At 56.5% G+C, this 23,197-nt stretch overlaps 1 protein-coding gene across 1 annotated transcript; it reads right to left on the reverse strand.

The window, feature by feature from the left end:
* Positions 1-180: 180 nt before the first annotated feature.
* Positions 181-23,141, reverse strand: SLFNL1 (schlafen like 1). The gene is made up of 4 exons (XM_065577196.1): positions 22,485-23,141; positions 6,168-7,030; positions 2,710-3,483; positions 181-1,145 (listed from the first exon to the last, which is right to left on the reverse strand). The coding sequence occupies exons 2-4, from the start codon at positions 6,612-6,614 to the stop codon at positions 1,014-1,016; spliced, it is 1,353 nt and encodes a 450-aa protein (XP_065433268.1). The 5' UTR covers positions 6,615-7,030; positions 22,485-23,141; the 3' UTR covers positions 181-1,013.
* Positions 23,142-23,197: the final 56 nt, after the last annotated feature.

Genomic DNA, 23,197 nt, shown 5'->3' on the forward strand with positions numbered 1-23,197 from the left:
TTCGACAGTGGCCAGTGCCAGGAGCCCCAGAGGGAATGAACAGAACCGGGAATCATCAAGTGATCTATCCCCTGTTGCCCATTCCCAGCTTCTGGCAAACAGAGGCTAGGGACACCATCCCTGCCCATCCTTGCTAACAGCCACTGATGAATTTATCTAGTTCTTGTTTGAACCCTAGTCTTGACCTTCACAACATCCTCTGGCAAGGAGTTCCACAGGTTGACTGTGCGTTGTGTGAAGAAATACTTCCTTCTGTTTGTTTTAAACCTGCTGCCTATTAATTTCATTTGGTGACCCCTACTTCATGTGTTATGAGAAGGAGTAAATAACACTTCCTTATTTACTTTCTCCACACCAGTCATGATTTTATAGACCTATATCACATCCCCCTCATTCATCTCTTTTCCAAGCTGAAAAGTCCCAGTCTTATTAATCGCTCCTCATACGAAAGCGGTTCCATACCCCTAATAATTTTTGTTGCCCTTTTCTGAACCTTTTCCAATTCCAATGTATCTTTTTTTAGATGAGGCGACCACATCTGCACGCAGTTGCCAGTTTGGATGAGGAACACACCACGTGCCAAATCACTATCTCTGGGTGCTCAGGACTTCCTTAGTTGGCTGAATTAAGTAGCCAGGTTTGAAAACATTTCTCCCCTGGACTTAGACTGTCTCAGTTTCCACCTGAATTCACAAGGGAAATACTGTTCATAGTCTCTGGGGTTTTGTAACTTCATGGTCAGAGTGATCAGTGATGCACAGGTTCCCAAATGGCATGAAATCCAGCTAGTCAGAGTTGGAGTCAAACTCGCAACAAATACCCTGTGTTACAGCCATCAGCTACAGGGCGGCATGCTGCCAAGAGATGAACAAGGCAGGCCTTACCCTTGAGTCCAGTGCTCTGTATTGGAATGAATTTACTTTCAAAATCTATACAAATATACATGAACTGATTTCTTTTCCTTACTACTTTTTCCCCTGGCTCTGGTAGTGCTGCTCCTGCTCTGTTGTGACTCACAGGATGGTGCAGAATCTAGATTTGGGATTCGGGCTCCGCTGCTGGTTGATTTGTTGCTGCAGGCTCTCCTTCTCCTTCATCAAACTCTCTATCCGCTCTTCCAGCTTCCTCACTTCTCCTGTCCATTTCTGAGGATGTACAACAGCACAGTCACTATTTGTCTGGAAGAGCCACTGGCACAGCACTTACAGGCTAGATTCAGAAAAGGACTTCAGTACCTAACTGCTTCCTTAGGTGCTGAAGTCCAACAGTTAGGTACCTCTGCCATTCACAAAATTACCATTCAGTTGCCATCTAACCCTTACGTTTCTCGTGGTAGCTAGCTAATGAGCTGGTCTGAGACCCAGGTTACGCCTAATCCCCAGTGCGCGTCTCACACGAGCTTGCATGCAGGGCCTGCTGTGGGAGTTGGGTTGTGAGCAGGGCTAGCCTGCACAAAAGGCAGCCAGGGGAAAGAGCAGGTGTGTGTCTCTGTCTGTTTGGCCCCCAGGCTATCTGGGCTGTGGGAGAGTCAGCTTTGAATCCCTGTGCTGCCTCTCTTTGGAGCAGGGATTGGACCCAGGTGAGAGTCCTCACTACTAGGCTATTGGGGGGTAGGTCTCTCTCCCCTACTGAGGCTGTTCCATTGTGTATAACTACTAAATGGTCATTGGAGCGAGGACATGAACCTGACTCTCCCACCTCAGTGCCCAACCCATGGGGCCAGTGGCTGTGAGGGAGTCACTTGTTTTTCCCAAGAAAGGGCTGAGCTGGCTCAGGCACCTACCTCCAGGAAAGGGTTTATGGCTGAGACCCCTCTGCAGAGACAGGCGCCCCCTCCCCCACCTGTCAGGTGCCTAAGACCCAGACCAAGGGGAGTTAGGCACGTAAGTACATTTGTGGAGCTGAGCCCTAAGCCTTGCCCCTTTCCTCAGCAGTTCCTTCCTGGCTAGCTTAGGCAGATCCTGTGCTGGCTTTTGTGAATCCCTTTAAATAGTTTGTGAGCCCTCTAGCGGTGCTCACTGTCTCCAGTCTCAGAAACCACCAGGACCTTGAAGATCAGCAATGTGTGTGTGTAGCTGGGCTAGCTGGCTGGGGCTAGGGTAACCAGATGTCCCAATTTTATGAGGACAGTCCCAATATTTGGGGATTTTTCTTATATAAGTGCCTATTACCCCCCACACTCTGTCCCGATTTTTCATATTTGCTATCTGCTCACCCTAGCTGGGGCTAGTTAATAACCACAGTTGTTTGGACCCCGCTGTGCCCATGCGGGTCCTTTACATGACATATGTGCTGTAAGGGCCAAAGACACAACAAACATGGACAAATACAAGGAACAGCCAAAGTGGGTATCGGAAAGCACTGTGATTAAATGTTTCCAGCCACGTGACCTAGTCTACTGTCAGAGAGAGCGAATGAGGGAAGGCGTGTATGTAGACAGACAGACAGACAGGGTCTGGGGATCAAAGCATCTCCCCATGGCATTGCCTAGGGCCCGTTGGTGAGAGCAGACCCATAGATGGGTGAAATTCAGCCTTGCACTGACTCTGCTCAGGAGTGAATTCCACCTCGGATCCCTTCTGCATGGGGGGCTGCAGTTCCCCCTGCGGGGCAGGCTGCAATAGCATCACTGGTTGCAGGTCAGGCTCACCCTGTATTTAGCAGCAGTTTGCTGCCTTGCTGTATTAGCAACCCTTGCATGCCAGTTACCTGCCTGCACCACTCCTGGATGGCGCTCCCAGAGAGTGGTCCCTGGATGCTGCCGTCCCGGCGCAGGTACACTTCCCCCTGGTCCGTTTCATAAAGCAGCAGCTCCCCCTGCTGCCTGGGCAGATGAACGCTTAGCCGGATCACTTTCAGGAAGATGCCGGTGTCTTCTGCTTTGACCACAGGGATGAAGGTCAGGGTGTAGGCATCGGGGAACACCTGCGGCTTGAACCCTTTCAGAATGGAGTCGATGAGCAGGCGGATGCGGTCCTCCTCTTTGTGCCCACACATGACCCCATGCACGAAGCCGCTGTCCTCCACCCCCACAAAGAGGCTGCCCCCTTCACTGTTGAGGAAGGCGCACACATACTTCCGGACGTGGTGTTTGAGGGTCACACTCAGGTATTCCCCCCCACCCCGCTTGAACTCCACATTCCTGGTCTCACTCCCCATGAAGGCTCCATAGAACAAGCGCTCCTGGCCCACGATCTCCCTCCGAACGATGGCGCTGTCTGACCTGGTGCCACTAAGAAACACTGCCGGCCGCTCCATCAGCTTCCGGGCTTGAGGGGGGCCCTTCCAACAAGGGCTGGGCTGGGCTTCCTCGGCCCCCCACAGCCTGCTCTTGCCAGACTGCAAACGCCCCAGCACGGGAGACTCTGGGGCGCTGGCACCATTCATCTGTGTGTCACTCTGTGCAGAGCCAGAAAGATTAAACGTCACGTGCATGCAGGGACAGACAGCGCAGAGTGGGGGCGACACGGAAGACTGCAGCCAGCGTTATAACAGCAGCACAAAGGCCCCAGTCATAATAATATTCAGGCTTTAAAGCACATGGGCCCTTTTATTTAATTGCCATCCTGCCGCAACAAGTGACTACGCTCAGATCTGCCCCCTGTGAGAATCATCAGCAGAGCTGCCGACTTCTTACTGTGCCTTTTACTCCTGTCAGAGCAGCCCAGTGAGAGACGAGGGTGCTGGAGCCTATGCCTTCTTGTGCAGCATCCACAGAACGATTTACTTCCTTCTCCCCCTTGTCCCTGGGCAAACCCATTGAAGGCCTGGGGGTTCCATACAGCGTCTTTGTAACTGGTGCTGATGTGTGAGAAGGAAAAGAGCCCAGCTTGACTCTCAGGTCCTGGGGGACCTGGCAGCGCTGGCAGTTACACGGCTCGTCTTTTCGGCAGTAGATTGAGCATGCCTGAGCTGGAGTCACGGAGAACAAACAAATATGGAACCCATGATGCCATTCTCGGAGCAGAACTACAAATTACTGTCCTGGATAAAGGAATCACTGGGGGAAATTCTCTGGCCTGTGTTCTGCAGGGAGTCAGGCTGGATGAGCATACTAGTACCCGCTCACCTTAAAATCAATGAAATTCTGCCCTGAAATCAAGGGGGATGCCCATTGTGTAAGTCAGTCCACATCACACAGTCCTATCTCCCTGGACACTTCCGGGTCCTTCCCTGTAGAACATTTTCTAATGCATTGGTTACTTAACTGCTCTTGCCAATTCCCCTGGGATCTGAGAGTCAAGCTGGACTCTTTCCTTCCCACACATTATCATCTGTATAAAGGTTCCACAGGGCCAAATTATACCCTTGGTAGCACAGGGGCAACCCTCATTGTCTCCTAATCCTGCCCCAAAAGACACAGGCCCAGGCCTTGGCTAGACTTGCCCAGGTCGAATGGCAAACAGTTCTGTTGACGGTGCACAAGAAGGAATGGACTCCAGCTGCTCTCTCTTAGCTGTGCTGGCTCCTCGAGGCTAACGTAGTAGCAACTTAGTGATTAAAAAAAGGTCAGCAGCTCTGGCTCTGTCTATGCACAGGGGGTGAACCCCCGCTCCCTCAGGCAGGGGGCAGCACAAGGCCTGGCCAGCACAGTCCCTTTGAAGCCCTCAAATTGGTTAAGAGGGATTATGTGGCACAAGAACCTCGAGCAGAGGGGTGGATGTCACCTTTGACTGCACTGCTTTCAGAGTGGTAGCCGTGTTAGTCTGTATCAGCAAAAACAATGAGGAGTCCTTGTGGCACCTTAGAGACCAACAAATTTATTTGGACATAAGCTTTCGTGGGCTAGAACCCACTTCATCAGATGCATGCAGTAGAACATACAGTAAGGAAGTATAAATACACAGCATATGAAGAGATGGGAGTTGCCTTACCAAGTGGGAGGTCAGTGCTAACGAGCCAATTCAATTAAGGTGGAAGTAGGCGATTCTCAACAGTTGACATCACTTTTGTAGTGCTAATGAGGCCAATGTAATCAAAGAGGCCCATTTCAAAGAGTTAACAAGAAGGTGTGAGTATCAGCAGGGGGAAATTAATTTTTGTAATGACCCATCCACTCCCAGTCTTTATTCAGGCCTAATTTGATGGCGTCCAGTTTGCAAATTAATACCAGTTCTGCAGTTTCTCATTGGAGTCTGTTTTTGAAGTTTTTTTTGTTGAAGAATTGCCACTTTTAAGTCTGTTATTGAGTGTCCAGGGAGATTGAAGTGTTCTCCTACTGGCCCCCAACCTGAAGCAAATACTCACCAGCAACTACACACCACACAACAAAAACACTAACCCAGGAACCAAACCTGCAACAAACCCTGGTGCCAACTCTGTCCGCATATCTATTCAGGGGACACCATCATAGGACTTAATCACATCAGCCATACCATCAGGGGCTCATTCACCTGCACATCTACTAATGTGACATATGCCATCATGTGCCAGCAATGCCCCTCTGCCATGTACATTGGCCAAACCGGACAGTCTCTGCGCAAAAGAATAAATGGACACAAATCAGACATCAAGAATTGTAACATTCAAAAACCAGTAGGAGAACACTTCAATGTCCCTGGACAATTTCCCCCGTTGATACTCACACCTTCTTGTTAACTCTTTGAAATGGGCCACCTTGATTACATTGGCCTCATTTAGCCCACAAAAGCTTACGCCCAAATAAATTTGTTAGTCTCTAAGGTGCCACAAGGACTCTTTGTTTTGACTGCACTGTATCTCAGCGTGTCCTCTCTCAGAGCATCTCCTGGACACAATGGTTAGGAGAGAAGCCATCCCAGGGTGGATGACCTCACGAGCTGGCCAGATCGGGAACCCAGCGCTGGAGTTGACAGGGAAGCTCTGCCCCATTCCAGGGCCAAGCCAGGAAGGCGGCATTGCTGCAGTGCAAACCGTGTGGGCCAGGAATTGTGCAGGCAGCGCCGATTGCTGAGACATTCTGCTTCTTAGCAGCTCACAAGACTGCTGCGGCCCATGGGATGAGGTGGCTCATCTCTTGGAAGGAGGGAATAACAAAGCGCCCAGCCTTCAGATGGAAGTGTTGCTGGGGCTTAGCTCTCCTGGGTGAGAGCTCCCACTTGTCCTGCTGCCCTGGTGACTCACTACCAAAAGGCAGCATGTCCAGCCCGCCCCACTGGGCCTTCACTGACACTCCGCTAATGTAGTGCATTGTGCCTATCCCACTCAATGCCTGGGCCTACCTCTTGGCACTCCTTAGCACTGGGCGAGGCTCGCCTGCCTTCCCCCACCACCAGGGTTTTCCCCTTCATCACTAGCTCCCTGAGGAGATGTTGCTCCATGTCCGAGGCAACCTGGAGCTGCTTCAGGACGTTCTCCAGGCTCAGCTCGGTGGCCACCTGCACCAAGGCATAGGCCCGTCTCGGTTTCTTCACCACTTCTATGTCATGCCGCTGCAGGGGGAGGCTGGCGGTGCCCAGAATGTCCTTCAGCATGCTGCAGAGAACCTCCCGCGAGTACTTGGGGTTCAGGTTCCCAATATACAGTGTGTAGACGTGAGTCAGGCAAGGGAGCGCCTCCTCCACGGGCTCTGCCAATGGCTCCCCTGCTGTCTCTTCCATAGGCTCCTCTGCTGATGACTCCGGTGCGTTGTCCATTGCTCAGAACCCCATCCAGCTCCCAGTGTCCCTGTCTCCAGCAGTAAGGGTGCTCCAGGTCCAATGCTTCAGGCAGCAAGACTAGCAGTGGCTCTTTTCCATCGTGCTGCCTCTGTGCTCTGCTGCGGGCAGGGCTGCTGGTCGGTGGAGCGCCATGGTAAACCCAAAGGCACCTTTCCGCCTGCAGGAGCTTTCCCAGAGGAACCTGTTGTGGCTGCAGCCCCTGCACAATGTTATATTCTGCAAGGAACAAGCCAGGGAGAGAGCAGATCCTTCAATTCAGCCCTTGACTGCATAACTAGGCCCAGAGATTCCTTGTTGCAGGCCCAGGAGTTGAGCCAGTGCGGGGTGGGGGGGCGTCACACACAGCTTTAGCAGCAGGGTCTGGACAATCGCTGGGGGCGCTGCCTGCAAACCTGCAAAATAGGAGCAAGTCAGTACAGAGCTGCTGACAAACGGGCCAGCACTGATCTGTGCAGCGACAGCAGCGTTGCGCCTTCGGTCTCATCGAAGGGAGAAAGCCCAATGCCCAGGCCTCTGTCACGCAACAGCGCCCAGGAGAACCTGCAGTCCCCAGGTGTTTCACTCCTAACTGGTCAGTGCACTGAGGCGATGTGGAGGAGTCCAGGGCTGCTAGGGGCAGGCTGAGGATGGCAGGCTGGGCTCCCTAGCAGCATAGCACCCTCTTCCCCACCCCGGGAGTGCCACGGGCAGGGGCAGAGGCAGCATGGCACAGAGCCCAGAGCTGCTCCCTGCTCCCTAGGAGCCTGGCAGCTCCCTGCTCCTGCCAGGAGGCTGCCCAAATGCCTCATCAAAAGATCCTGCCACGCACCAACCTGAGTGTGCACAGGGGCTGGCTCGCCGAGCCTGGTATGGCAGGAGCACAGCAGTGATGGGCGCAGCCGCTGCCCTGGGCCCCACATGCCCTGGCCTGTGTCGAGCAGCTAGTGCTTGGGATGGAGACCAAACGCAGCTTAGTGTATCCCCTCTGCCTCCCCCCACCCGCTCCCCTTTGCTGGTCCCTGGGCTCCCCTCTGCCCCCCAGGTTTGGGCCTTCCATCTCCTCCTTCCCAACTGCTCTCTCCCCCATCATGCCGCCCACACTCCTCCTCATGCCCTTGCGCTGGGTCCCCGCTCCACTCAACACTCCAGTCTCTACCCTGTTCTGGGCCAGCCCAGCCTGCTGCTGCCCTCACCAACCCCTCACCCTGGGGCAGGAATCACACTGGAGGAGGGGCTCTGTGATACTAGGTACCTCAGGGAGCATGACCCCAGCCCCCCATGCCCTGCTAGCCCTGACACTTTCATGGGCCACAGGTCAACCCCCTCAGCAGTGCCCTCAGGAGTGTGAGCCCTGACTCCACGTGGTGAAGACCCCACAGGCTGAACAGGCCGGCAGGCTGGGCTCAGGGCCAGTCTGATTCCTGATGGGAGGGCACAGGTGTGAGGCTTGCAGGGGGTGGCAGAGTGAGGCTGTTGGGCTGGCGCAGGGCAGTGCCAGGGCCTAGGGGAAGCTGCGGGGTTGTGGAGCTGGAGGGCCCAGCTGAGGCAGGGGAGGAGCAGTTTGCCTGGCTCCCCTCTCTGAGCATGACACAACCTGGGGGTCCTTATGGGTCCCAGCAGCCCTTTTCCCTGTCCCCAGTGTGCGATGTCCCTGGGTTGGGGAGAGGGGCTGTTCCAGGACCATGGTGCCACAGCACCGGCTGATGGGCTCCCCAGAGGAGCTGCTGCCAGTGTGTGTAGGGACAACTCTCCCTTGTGCCCTGGGCTGGCCCCACTGAAGCAGAGGACAGCCTCAGGAGAAAGGCCCCTGCCCCATGATCACTGCCAGGTGCGCACACTGACTGTGGTGAGATTGACTCTGCCAGCCCATTGCAGCCTCCAGTCTTGGCATCTGGTCTGTCACCCTGACGCCAGTAACCAGCCAGCCCGGACAGCGCACTCGGCAAAGGAGGGCAGCGGTAGCCCCGTTATAGGGGGAAGTGACTTGACCAAAGGCACCAAGGAATGAATGGTGGAGCTGGAAGGGCACCAGGATCCCTGACTGCAAGACCAGCATCCTAATGTGTGTTTGCAACACACTGGAGCCGCCAGCTGGGTGTGCTGCTTAGCGCGATGCCCACGGCCAGCGATGTTTGTGCTGACTTGGAACAGACCAGGAGGCGTCTCCCCACTTTCCAGCACACTGACAGAGAACAGGCAGGACGATGAAAGGCTTGCTGGGGATATTGGCTGAACTGGCTCCAGCCGCGCTTCCCTGGCATTGAGGGGGTTTGATCAGCACCAACGCTCGTGGGACGCAAACATTCAAGTCACACACAGGAGTTTCCATGGGAACTGACTGTTAAAATTCCACACATGAGTGCTGGAGCCAGGATCTCATGTGCACCCACTGCCAGCGTATCCCTCCAGCCCATCAGGTGCAGCTGAGAGCTGCAAGGACCAGGCCTCCCTCTTAATCCCTTTGCCAGGTCCCTGCTTTCCAGATCCTCCTCTTGGCCTCACTTTCTAAGCCTTCCCAGCTCCAACCCCTCCTGGCTCACTGGGTTGGCCTCGTCCCCATTCAACAGCGCTGCCAGCCATGGCCACCCATTGGCTGATTCTTGGAAGCACACTGGGCTCTGCCAATGTCACGTCACCTATCGCAATAGATTCCTATGTAGTTTAGCTCAGGCACGCAGCTGACCCCCATCAGCGCAGCACTGTGCACCACACAGTCTATAATGGATTTACCTCACGCAGCCCTGGGGCAGGGCAGGGTCATTATTCCCATTGTACAGGTGGACAACTGTGGCCAAGGGAGACTAGGGGCCAGATCCACAAAAGGTATTTAGGCTCCCAACCTCTGTCGATTTCCGTGGGAGCTAGAAATCTAAATACCTTTAGATCTGGGTCCAAGTGACTCGCCCAAGGCCACACAGGGCATCAGTGGCAGAGCAGACACTTGAATCCAGGCCTACCCAGTGCCAGGCTCATACCTTGATCACAGGCTACTTACCCGAACCACTAGCCCCTAGCACAGCGGCTCCCAAACATTTTCCCTGCACGACCCCATTTTCAGATGTGTTGCTTCCCATGGCCCCAGGTGCACAGTGTGCACGAGCTCACGCTGCATGGCAGGCACCATTTTGTAGAGCAAAATAGCTTCATTGTGTGAAATGGCGACCCCCCCACACTCAGGACTGCCACACCCCCACCTGCTGATGGAGCAACTCCGCTTGGGAACCGCTGCCTTGAGGCCACTGACCTTCCCCGTCAGCGCCAGCCGTGCTGCTGCACCTACAAGGACTCAGCCGGGCCCTGACGGCACAGCTGGTGGGCGGGGATACTGGAGACCTAGTTTGAAAGGTACATTAGCTCCGTATCTCTCTTCTGCTCATGCTTGTTGTCGTAGGCGGTGAGCTCTTCAGGGCCACACACAATGCCTAGCACTCTCAAAATGCGAATTAACAATAGTTAAATCACTACTGTAAGGGGACTGTCGGCCCCTCACTGAAACTCAGTGTGTGTCGGGGGGTTTGGCGGCTAGCTCCCAGTACCAAAAGGAAGGGGGAGGGTCGGTGGGAAATCAGGACCCTGAGACTGACAGTCCCAGGAACAATGGGGAGAGGCCAATGCTCCAGGTCAGGGAGGGTGTCAGGAGGCCGGGGGGGTCCCGTTCTACCGTGAGCAGGAATGGCCTGGAACAGAGAGGGGCCGAGCTAAGGAGAGAGCAGGGGCCCGAGCTGAGCCGGGGAGCAGGGCTGGGCCAGAGGGGCCAGAGAAGCAGCCCAGGGGGCTGGAGGCAGAGCAGCAGCAGCGGCGCTGACAGGGCTGGCTCCAGGCACCAGTGCAGGAAGCAGGTGCTTGGGGCGGCACGTCCAGGTCTTCGGCGGCAAGTCCCTCGGTCCCTCTCAGAGGGAAGGACCAGTCACCGAATTGCCGCCAAAGAATGAAGCGGCATGGTAGAGCTACTGCCGGAGTGCTGCCGATCACCACTTTATCTTTTTTTCTTTTTCTTTCCCCCCCCGCTGCTTGGGGCGGCAAAAAAGCTGGAACCAGCCCTGGGTGCTGAGGCAGGATGGGGCTGGAGCCGGAGCCATCCAGAGCCGGGTGCGGTGAGCAACTGGGAGAGTGGCGGGGGGACCCTGGGCAGTGGGCCCAGCACAGGGAGACGTCACAGCCAAGAGGCTCTGCAGGCCAGACTTGGGGGGGATCGTAACCCCGACGGGGCGGGGGCGACGCTGGGAAGAAGGGTCCTGCCACCTAGAGCCTGAGAGCGTGTGGCCACCGTCAGAGCAAGTGTCCGACCCGCAGCATCTCTGCAGCACAGCCAGGGCCTGGGGAGGGGCCTGGGCCGTGTGAGGAACAGACTGAACTGCCCGGACGTTCCAGAGACGCTGGTTGCGACGTCCCCGTGCCACAGAGTGGGGTGATGGGATTTCCTTTCTCCTTTCCCATTTTTCCATATTTTTTAAAGTGATTACTGTTTAATAAAGTGTATTTGATTTGAACTGTATTAATGATCAGTGGATCAGGGAAGTGTCCAGAGTGGAGAGAGCACCCCGGAGTGGGGACACCCTAGCTCCTGCCCTGAGTGACCATGACAAGGTTGGGGGTCGAGCCCCCCAGGAATCCTGGGCCCAGCCTTGTTGGGGTTCCGAGGACTCTACCACACAGGAGAGTGGAAGGGGAGCCCTCGAGGTCAGGCAGGGCTCTGGGTAAAGGAAATGGGAGCGAGGACTCAGATCCTTTCACTAGCCCGTTTCACCGGGGTCGTGTATAAGCCTGGAAAGTGCCCCACAATGGAAGGTCAGCATGTGACTTATCCGACCAGTCACAAAAGACTGTTACCTTTCGTAACAGTTGTTCTTTGAGATGTGTTGCTCATGTCCAATCCATTGTAGGTGTGTGTGCTTGCCACATGCACCGGTGCTGGAAGTTTCTCCCTCACTGGTATTCATAGGGGACCGGGTCTGACGCCCACTGGAGTGGTGCGCGTAAGCACTGATATAAACGGTTTCAGCCAGCTCTCCCCTCCCTCAGTTCCTTCTTGCCGGAACTCCGATAGAGCGGCAGGAGGGCAGGTCCTGGAATGGATACGAGCAACACATCTCAAAGAACAACAGTTACGAAAGGTAACCGTCCTTTCTTCTTTGAGTGCTTGCCAGTGTCCATTCTAGGGTTGCCAGGTGTCCGATTTTCAACCGGAATGCCCGGTCGAAAAGGGACCTTGGCGGCTCCGATCAGCACCGCTGACTAGGCCATTAAAAGTCCAGTTGGTGGCGCAGCGGGACTAAGGCAGGCTCCCTATGCGGCTCCGTGTGGCTCGAGGAAGTGGCCGGCATGTCCCCCCTCCAGCTCCTAGGCATAGGGGCAGCCAGGGGGCTCTGTGCGCTGCCCCCGCCCCAAGCACCAGCTCTGCAGATCTCATTGGCTGGGAACCAGCCCGGAGCCCCCTCCCGCACTCTGAACTTTACCCCCTCCCACACCCTAACCTCCTATGTCAGCCCGGAGCCGTCTCCCATACTCCAAACCCCTCAGCTCCACCCCAAATCCCTCATCCCTGGCCCCACCCAAGTCCACACCCCCAGCCCACTATAAATGAGCGAGTGAGGGAAGGGGTGTATGGAGTGAGCTGCGGCGGAACCTCGGAGAAGGGGCAGGGGTGGGGCCTCAGAGGAGGGGTGGGGCAGGGGCAGGGCAAGGGTGTTCGGTTTTGTTTCAGTAGAAAGTTGGCAATCCTCGTCCATTCCATTCTAGGTGACTCCCAAGCAGTACCACCGGAGGCGGGTAGGAATTCCTGGACGTGTTGATTGCAACACAGCTCTGCTGAAGCCATCATCATTTCTGGCTTGCTGGGTGACGGCGTAATGTGCTGGGAACATGTGTACTGAAGACCACATCACACCCCTGCGGATGTCCTGGATAGGGACATGCGCCAGGAAGGCAGCTGAAGGTGCCTGAGCCCTAGTCGATTAGCTGTCACTATCGGTGGAGGCACAGCCTGTGCTAGCTCATAACTAGTACAGATGCAGGTGGTGATCAAATTCGAAATCCTCTCAGAGGACACCGGAAGGCCCTTCATCCTGTCAGCTGTCGTGATAAAGAGCTGGGTCGATCTGCGGAAGGGCTTGGTGTGCTCCAGGTACAACGCCAGGGTGCACCGGACATCCAGAGCGTGCAGCCGCCTCTCCTCATTGGTAGAGTGAGGCTTCGGACAGAACACCGGGAGGAAGATATCCTGGTTGACATGGAAATGCGACATCATTTTAGGTAGGAAAGCCGGATGGCGCTGCAGCTGGACCGTGTCCTTGTAGAATACCTTGTAGAATACGGCGGCTCCGAAGTGAGGACTTTGATCTTGGATACACGCCTTGCTGAGGTAGTCACTACAAGGAATGCAACCTTCCACGACAGATGGGAAAGGGAACAAGAAGTCATGGGCTCGAAGAGGGAATCTGTGAGCCTAGAGAGGACAAGGCTGAGGTCCCAGTGGGGAACCGGGTCCCAGATCAGCAGAATGAGCCGTTCAAGTCCCTTCAGGAACCTGATTGACATCTCATGCAATACCAATTTACCCTGGACATGAGGATAGAAGGCCAATATGGCTGCCAAGTGCACCTTGATCGAAGAGCAGGCAAAGCCCTGGTGCTTTAAGTGAAACAGGTAATCCAGGATAGACTGCACAGACGACTGGGTAGGGGAGATGTTGCACTCAGACACCCAGCAAGAAAAAAACACTTCCACTTTGCCAGGTAAGTCGCTCTGGTGGAGGGCTTTCTGCTTTCCAAGAGATCCCGCTGTACCTGACTAGAGCAGGCCTGTTCCTCCGGATTCAGCCATGCAGCATCCAAGCTGTGAGGTGGAGAGAGGTGAGGTTTGGGTTCAGGAGCTGACCATGATCCTGCGAGAGTAGGTCCGGGTGGCTGGGCAGTAGCTATGGGGCTGCCACAGCGAGGTCCATGAGCACGCCAAACCAATGCTGGCAAGGCCACGCCGAGGTGATCATAATGACTCCGGCCTTGTCCCTCTTGGTTTTTGAGAGGACTTTGCTGATAAGTGGATTTGGCGGGAAGGCATACATCAGGTCTCCCAAATATGACAGGAGAAAAGCATCGGAAAGAGAGCCTCTGCCAAGGCCTTGGAGAGAGCAGAACTGATGACACTTTCTGTTCAGTTTGGTGGCAAATAGGTCCACTCAGGGAGCCCCCCACTTCTGGAAGAGCACCCTGATGATCTCCAAGTTGAGTGACCACTCGTGGTGAGAGAAGGACCTGCTGAGGCAATTTGCCAGCATGTTCCAGACGCCGGGGAGATGCGAGGCTCCATGTGGATCACATGCTGAATGCAGAAGTCCCACAGGCAGAGGGCCTCCTGGCACAGAGCCAATGAACACGCCCCCCCACCCCCGCCCCGCCTGTTGACATAGAACATGGAGGTCATGTTGTCTGTCAACACCTGCACTACCCGACCGGACAGCTGGGGAAGGAAGACACCACAGGCTAGACGGATGGCCCTGAGCTCCCTTATGTTTATATGTAATGTGAGCTCCTCTTGAGACCATAACCCTTGAGTCCACAGCATACCGAGATGTGCTCACCAACTGAGGTCGGACGCATCCAAAATCAGGGAGACCGTGGGTTGCAGGCTCGCAAACGACACTCCTTCCAACACCAACCTGGGGTCGGACCACCACTGCAGAGAGGTAAGCACCCTTGGAGGGATCGTGATAACTTTGTCAAGGTGATGTCTGGCCGGGGAGCAGACTGACACCATCCACATCTGAAGGGGGCGCAGCCTGAGTCTCGCATGGCGGACAACATATGTGCATGCTGCCATGTGACCCAATAGTCTGAGACAGATCCAGGCCATGGTGAGCGGATGTGTGGTGATGCTAGCAATCGGATCGGACATTGCCCTGAACCTGGCCTCTGGCAGGACTGCTCTGGCTCTGGCTGAGTGGAGCATCGCTCCGATAATCCCGGTCCAAGGGATGGAGTTTAACATTGATTTTTGTTCGTTTATCAGCAGGCCCAGGGCTCGACACGTGGCTTGCAGCATCTCAATGCTGTGCTGGACCTGGACCCTGAGCCAGTCATCGAGATACGGGTAAATCTGGATACCCCAACGCCTGAGGTAGGCTGTCACCACCAACATGCATTTCGTAAACACCCTTCACACTGTTGCTAGGCCAAAAGGGAGCACTGCAAATTGGTAATGGGCGTGTTGGAGACAGCTGACGTGCCCGCGGTGAACCGCACTGGCAATTGGTGACGGGCTCCGGGGACCAGCGTCTTGACTCTCCGGAGCGGTGCTGTGAGCTGGGAGACAGGTTCGGGAGCTCTCAGCACCAGGGCTCTGGGGACTGGTGCCACGCCTCTGCGGGTCTGTGCTAGCCCACTGGCTATCACCGCCTCGAGCCTGAGGAATGCTGCCTGGAGTCCAGGGACAAACCCTAGAAACTCTGGCAGGCAAGCCGACCCGCGTCTGGTGGTGCTGCTCAGGTGAGCACTGACGTGGAACCCCCTGCGGCGAGGAGCAGTGCTGCACTGATGGGGACCGCTGAAAGGGTCCCAAGGCAAGTTTACCCCTTGAACGGGGCACCTCAACGGCCAGCATGGGTGGCACCGGAAGGGACAGAATGTCCTTTGCAGCCTGAAAAGCCTCCAGTGTGGACAGCACCACCAGGTGCTGACTGCCTCTGCCGCTCCCCAGGGTGGTGGGCAGGTCTTGGAGTGAGCTCAACCGTTCAGCGGGAGTCGGAGCCTGACCACCATCCGGAGGGGAAGAGCTGTCCCTCATGGATCTTTGCTCTCCTCCCCTTTATGGGGTGTAGGAGAACGTCCCCTCCCAGCCTCTCTCTGCTTTTTAGCTGGTACCAGGGATGGTGATCGGTGCCGGTCTGAGGCCGGTGCCGGTGGTGCACTCCGCACCGAGGTCGCAGTGCTGGGAGTGAAGTCCGATCTGGTCGGCTCTGAGGACAGTTTAAGGGCCAACTCCATAAGGAGCGCTCGGAGATGAATGTCCTGCTCCTTTTTGGTCCACAGTCAGAAGCTCTTGCAAATGTGACACTTGTGGCTAACGTGGGTTTCCCCTAAGCACTTCAAACAGCTTCTATGGGGATCACTGACTGGCATAGGTTTCTTGCAACAGTCACAAGGTTTGAAGCCCGGGTGCTTGCTCATGTCCATTCCATTGTAGGTGTGTGTGCTCGCCACATGCACCAGTGCTGGAAGTTTTTCCCTCAGTGGTATCTGTAGGGGACCGGCTCTGGAGCCCTCTGGAGTGGCACCCATATGGCGCGGTATAAGGAACGCCGCTGGCTCCCCCCACTCTCAGTTCCTTCTTGCCAGAAACTCCGACAGTGGGGAAGGAGGGCGGGTTGTGGAATGGACATGAGCAACACATCTCGAAGAACACAAGTTATGAAACTGTTTTTTTCTTCGAGTGCTTCCTCATGTCCATTCCATTGTAAGTGATGCCCAAGCAGTGCCACCGGAGGCGGGTAGGAGTTCATAGACATGTCGATTGCCACAGTTCTGTCAAACCCAGTGTCATCTCTGGCCTGCTGGGTAATAGCATAATGCATCATGAATGTGTGTACTGTTGACCACATGGTAGCCCTGCAGATGTCTTTGATGGGGACATGCGCTAGGAAGGCCCGCGAGGCTGCTTGTGCCCTGGTTGAGTGGGTCTTTAGTATAGGTGGTGACTCAGTCCATGCCAACTCATAACAGGTCCGGATGCCCGATGTGATCTGCGAGGACACCGGTAGGCCTTTCATCCTGCCCACGGTCGCAATAAAGAATCGGGTCGACTTGCGGAAGGCCTTGGAGCGCTCCAGGTGGAAGGCCAGAGCACGCTGGACATCTAAGGTGTGCAGCTGCCTCTCCTCTGCAGTCGAGGGTGGTTTTGCACACAGAACTGGGAGAAAGATATTCTGGTTAATGTGGAAGTGAGACACCACCTCAGGCCGGAATGCCAGGTGGGCTCGCAGCTGGAGCTTGTAGAAAACCGTGTAGTGTATGGGGGCTCCGAGGCGAGGGCTTTAATCTCGGAGACTTGCCTCGCCGAGGTAATGGCTACAAGAAAAGCTACCTTCCTACAGATGTGACAAGGGACACGAGGCCAGGGGTTCAAAGGGAGGCCCCATGAGCCTCGAGAGGACGAGGTTGAGGTCCCATTGCGGAATCCGGTCCTGGACCGGTGGGAAGAGCTGCTGTAGTCCTTCCAGGAACCGGACGGGCATGTGATGTGAGAACACCGATTTGCTCTGGACCTGCTGGTGGAAAGCCGATATGGCTGCTAAGTGCACCTTGATGGAGAAAAGCGCGAGGCCTTGCTGCTTAAGGTGGAGCAGGTAATCGAGGATGGACTGCACAGGCGACTGTGCTGAGGAGATACCACGCTCCTCCGCCCAGCAGGAAAACCGCTTCCACTTTGCCAGGTAAGTCGCTCTGGTGGAGGGTCTTCTGCTTTCCAAGAGGACCTGCTGTACCTGGCTGGAGCAGGCCCTTTTCTCTAGGTTCAGCCACTCAGCAACCAAGCCATGAGGTGGAGGGAGGGAAGGTTTGGGTGCAGGAGCCGTGGTCTTGCAAAAGGAGATCCGGACGGCTGGGCAGTAGCCATGGGGGAGCCACGGCCAGGTCCATGAGCGTGCCAAACCAATGCTGGCAAGGCCACACCAGGGTGATCATGATGACTCTTGCCTTGTCTCTTGACTTTTGCTAGGACCTTGCTGACGAGCAGAATCGGCGGGAATGCGTACATCAGACCCCCCTCCCATGACAGGAAGGAAGGTGCCAGAAAGGGAGTCCCTGCAGAATTGCTGGCACTTCCTGTTCTGTCTGGTGGCAAACAGCTCCGAAAGAGCACCTGCACTCGTAGGGACAGAAGGAGGACCTACCTGCTGAGGCAATCCGCCAGCGCATTCTGGATGCCGGGGAGGTGCAACGCCTCCAGGTGGATGTCGTGCTGGGTGCAAAAGTCCCACAATTGGAGTGCTTCCCGACAGAGGGCTGTTGAGCGAGCCCCCCCCGCCCCCGCCTGTTGAGGTAAAACATCGAGGCCGTGTTGTCCGTGAGTACCCACACACTTTGGCCAGAAAGGTGCTGCAGGCAGACTCCGCAGGCTAGGCGGACCTGCCCTGAGCTCCCTGACATTTCTGTGCAATGTCAGCTCCTCTGGGGACCACCTCCCTTGCATCCGCAACGTGCTGAGATGAGCTCCCCAGCCAAGGTCAGAGGCATCCGGTATCAGAGATACTGAGGATCGAGGACTCTCAAACAGAACTCCTTCCAGGAGCATCCTCGGATCAGTCCACCCTTTGGTGCAATCATGACAACCTTGTTCAGATGATCTCTGGACAGGGTGTAGACTGTGAACAGCCACCGCTGGAGGGGCCGCAACCTGAGCCTCGCATGGTGGACATCGTGGCCGCCATGTTGCCCAACAGCCGGAGGCCATGGTTAGGGGATATGCCAAGATGCTGGCAATGAGACTCGCCATCGTCTTGAACCTGTCCTGTGGCAGAAATGCTCTGGCAAGGGTGGAGTCGAGAACTGCTCCAATGAATTCTATTCTTTGTACTGGGACTAACGTTGATTTTTCCTCGTTTATCAACAGGCTCAGGGCATGGCACGTGAGCTGCAGCACTGAGATATCTTGCTGGACTTGAGACCTGGAATGGCCCTTGATAAGCCAGTCGTCGAGGTACGGGTAAACCTGGATGCCTCGCTGCCTGAGGTAGGCTGCCACCACTGCCATGCATTTGGTAAACACCCTCGGGGCTGTAGCCCGGCCAAACGGGAGCACCGTGAACTGGTAGTGGGTGAGACCCACCATGAAACGTAGGAATTGCCTGTGTCCTGGGAATATCGATACGGGGAAGTACACATCTTTCAACTCGAGGGCGGTGTACCAGTCTCCCTGATCCAGGGTGGGAATGATGGAGGTCCAGAATGGTCTCAGACCCCCTTTGGCTTTGGGGATCAGAAAGTACTGGGAGTAGAATCCCTTACCCCTGTACTCCTGAGGGACTTCCTCCACAGCCCCCACTTGCAGAGGCTCTGAACCTCCCGGGTGAGCAGCTGCTCGTGAGAAGGGTCCCTGAATAGGGACAGGGAAGGGAGGTGGAAATAAACTGGAGGGTATAACCCTGCACCACGGTGTCGAGGACCCAACGATCCGAAGTTATAGAGGCCCATGCAGGGAGGAAAGGAGACAGGCGGTTGGAGATGCACGGGGAAGCACCCTCAAAATGCCCGCTTCCCACCCTGTTGGTGTCAGGTGGATTTACAGGGAAAGCGCGTATCTACGGACTGACAGAAGAGGCTTGCCAAAGCAAGATGATGTTCCAGCACCGTCACTGGCGGTAAGAAGGAACTGAGGGTGGGGGAGCTAGCACCCCTTATACCGCGTCATACGGGCGCCACTCCAGAGGGCGCCAGAGCCGGGAAACACTTCCAGCGCTGGTGCATGTGGGGAGCACACACCTACTATGGAATGGACACGAGCAAGCACTTGAAGAACTAAGGCCTTCTGCTCAAATGTCGCATGGCTTGTGCTCTGTGCACAGGCTGGATAAAAATGCATCGGACACAAACCAGTCACAAATTAACGGGCAGACGTTGTTGTACTTTGAGCTATTCGGAGAGCAGACAGAAGGCAACGTTGGTCACTGGGAAATAACCCCCCGTGGCAAATCCTGCACTGGTAAACACGGTGAGGCCTGCACTACTCACGGGGTTGGGGCTGGTAGCGCTATGGGAGAGGGGTGAGCAGGGCAGCCCCCCCTTATACTGCTCTAGAGGTGCCTTCTACCTATCCAGCTTCCTCCCCTTCCCGTACAGGGCTAGCTAGAGCAGAAGTGCATTTATATTGATTTCACTGTGGCCACACTGGGGGTTGATTGGTCAAAAATCACAGCCCCAGCAAAGCACAACTGGTGCATAGACAGGGCCAGCCGCCGCCCTTGGGAAGAGAATCACTTTCAAAGACTGCTTCTGGTCACCCCGAAGATTGAGTCCCACTCCCACCAGCCCAGCCCTCAGTCCAGTGGGCTGCTCCCAAGCTATAACCAGAATGATACCGGGGGGCCCGGGCAGAGCACACGACAGCACAATCCTGAGGCTTGAATCTTCGTCCCTGAGTAGTCTCCATGGACTGGGGGCTTGGGGGAAGCTCCTGCCCCTTCCTTGTTCCCAGGGATCTCAGAAAAGCAAGAAGACAGGAGCTGGGTTACCATCAAAGGGCTGGTGGTCACATCAGTCAGGAGAGAGACTCCAGCGTTGGTCACCCTTCCAAAACTCCTGGTGTCTCAACCCAAGAACAAGCCAACCCAGGGCTTTCCTTGCCCTGCCCGTTTCTGCTGTGAGCAAGGAGATGGCTTTAAACCAGGTGTCTGGATTGTGAGGTCATTGAGCATCATCAGTGAGGTGCCTGACATAAGGTGAGATGTCATTGTACAAGGAACTGCATGCCAGCAGGAATGGGGCAGACTAATGCTTCATGCACCTGGCAGAAATGGCCCAAAAGGTTGGCCTGAGTGGTTAGCCAATGTTCAAGGCATTTCTGGGTTGGAGGAGATATAGATAATGGAGTCAGAACGTACAGAGTTTGGTTTCCCTGAACGAAGGAGGAACAAACAGCAGCAGGCAGTTTCCAGGTCAGAAATCCAAGCCTGCTTTCCAGCTAGTCTTGTGCCCAAAAGAAACTCTCTGTCATGGCTTCCTCCTAGGGCCACACTCCTACTGCTTCTCTTGCTGTCTGGTCCTGTCTGCTTCTCATACTTCCAGATACGCACAGCTACCAGCCAGTGCCCCAATATCTGCATCTGCAGTTGGGCCCAGGGAGCCCTCATTCTACCTGGATTAGTTCTTGCTCATGCCTTCCCATGGGGCCTAGTGCTGCGGCTTCTATTGGTTCAATGCCTTTTAAACCAGGGGCCATTGAAGTGCTCCCCCAGGAAGCCGGAATGAAGTGTGGCTATCATGGCCCCCAGTGTCTGCGAGGTCTGTGACTGCCTGGAGGTCAAAGACACTACAGGAGCAGCCTCCATCACGGTCCAGTAGCCCATGTGCTGTATGTGGAGAGACAGTGGAGCTCAGCTGTGAGCAGGCGCTGGAACAGTTTGTACAGTGGGGGAGCTGAGAGTCATTGAACCAAACTGTAAACCCTGGATAGGATAGAAACCGCTTCAGGTCAGGGGGTGCTGCAGACCCATGGCTGTGAACGATGGGCAGGGCTCCCATCTCCCGAAGGCCATGGGGTGCAGCGAAGCCAGAGCCACACACTGCACGCCAGAGATTTTTCAAAGACATGGTTCACTGCCCAAAGAACATAGAGTCCCTGTTACCTGGAGGGGGGTGAGTACAGGAGGGGAGCGGCTACAGGTAAGGGCGGACGTGGGGGCGAAGGCGGATGTGGGCGTGCCGGGGCGAGGGGGGACGCAGGGGGTGAGGTGGGAGTGCTGGGGCAAGGACGGATGAGGGGGGTGCTGGGGCGAGGGGGTGCCAGGGCAAGGGCAGGGGCAGATGCGGGGGGCGAGGTGGGAGTGCCGGGGCGAGGAGGGACACGGGAGTGAGATGGAGTTGCTGGGGCGAGGAGGGATGTTGCGGGGGGGGATGCGGGGGTGCCGGGGCAAGGGAGACGTGGGGGGTGATGTGGGGCTGCCAGGGTGAGGGGGGCATGGGGGTGAGGCAGGGGTGCCAGGTGAGGGTGGACACGGGGGCGAGGGTGGAGGTGGAGGTGCCAGAGTTAGGGGGGACGCAGCAGGGGCGAGGTGGGTGCTGGGGTGGACGTGAGGGGTGAAAGGGGGGTGCTAGGGCGTGGGGGGGATGTGGGGGTGCTGGGGCGTGGGGGGGATGTGGGGGTGCCAGGGGGACATGGGGGATGCAGGGGGTGAGGTGGGACGTGGGGGGGTATGCAGGGATGCTGGGGCGAGGGCAGAAGCGGGGGATCATGGGGGTGCCGAGGCTAGGGTGGATGCAGGGGGGGGACACACGTGGGGTTCCAGGGTGAGGGGGGACAAGGGGATGCCGGGGCGCTGGGGGACACGTGGGGCTGCCGGGGCGAGGGGGGAACGTGGGGGGGCAGAGCAATGCAGTGAGGGTCTGGAGTCGAGGAAGCAGCGGAGCGAGGAAGGAGCAGAGCAGCGCGTGAGGGAGAGGCAGAGGAGGGGGGGCGACCAGCGAAGCTCTCCCAGGTGCCCCCCGCCGAGGGGAACCAGCTCTGCAATCACAGCACCAGCTGCCAGCGCTCCTGCGTCTAGGCCTGGGACTGGCGCTGCCTCGAGCTCTGAGGCCCATCCTCTTACCACGCCATGGGGATCACGCCCTGATCTCCTGTACCAGGCCCTGGGGCGGGGCGGGGCGGGGCGGGCGAGGCCAGAGGAAAGGCTGGCCCCATTACTGGCTGTCCCCTTCTGCTGGTGTGTGGCAAAATCACTTCTCCGTCCAGCTCCTGAGACTGAGCAACCCCTTCCTGGCACCGCGTTGTGCCGACACAGCTGTGGGGCGGGAAGCTCGCCCCGCCCAGGGGCTGGGGGATGGCACTTCATTTAGCAGGCGTCACAAGTCCCAAAGCGTGAGCAATGCAGCGCCCAGGGCACTCGGACCCTGCCTGATCTGCACCCCTCACCAGATGGCTTCGGTGATGAAATCCCAGCAGGGAGCTGCCCTGGACAAGGCAGTCGGGGCAGCCGAGCCTAGTTACGCTCACAGCCGCCGTGGGAGCGTCTGCAGCCGAGCAGCCAGGGGAAGGAGCTCTGGGCAGGGACGGTGCCTGTGGCGGCGTCTGGCATGCAGGGATGTGCAGAGCGTGAGAACGTAGGCAGCCTGTGGCCAGAGACAGGCTGGCTGGTTCTGGTGGTAAATCGACTGCACTTACCAGAGCAGGTCTGGGATTCGAGCTCCCTGCGCTGCCCAGCTTGGCCCACACTCTCACTGGGCCCAGCGCTGCAACAGCAGCACCTGGGGGAGAAACAAAGGAGGAAAGCAGGTGCCAGGCAATGCACCGAGTACCCCAGCTCAGGCCTGGGAATGACTGGCTCCTCCCTGTCAATTCCCCAAGATGCCTGGGACTCCCCCAGATGCAGACAGAGGTGAGGCAGTGAGGAGAGGGGCAGTAAAGACACTGACAGAGTTTGAAAGGTTCCAGGGATTAATCACAATCTACTGCTGGGAACTTCAGTTCTGTGATCCCAAGTCAGGCGAGCTGCTGTCGCAGGCAGACACTCTCGCAGACCGGCCAGGCAGCTGCCTTGGATTGCATTGGCTGCGGTAGTTTCAAAAGTGTAAATGCTCAGGAGCCGGATGTACAAGCAGACTGGGCTGGAGCCTGCCAAGGGCTCATTCCAATCTGTACGCGCCTGCAGCCTCCGGCAGAACAAGCTTCCAGCGGCAGAGCGCGCCCTCCCTGGTGGAGAAGCAACAGTGCAGGGGCAGACCCCTGCTCGCCTTGGGTGGGGAGCTCCCAGGCTGCGTGGGGGGCTGACAGCCCTGTAGACTGGGCCTCGCTAACCCCCTGACAAAGCCAGCCGAGGAACGTTGTTATTCTTTTATTTATAAACAACTCAACAGAAAGTAAGTGCCGAGGAGCAC

This window comes from Chrysemys picta, chromosome 23 (assembly GCF_011386835.1).
Source record: "Chrysemys picta bellii isolate R12L10 chromosome 23, ASM1138683v2, whole genome shotgun sequence".
Taxonomy (NCBI): Eukaryota; Metazoa; Chordata; order Testudines; family Emydidae; genus Chrysemys; species Chrysemys picta.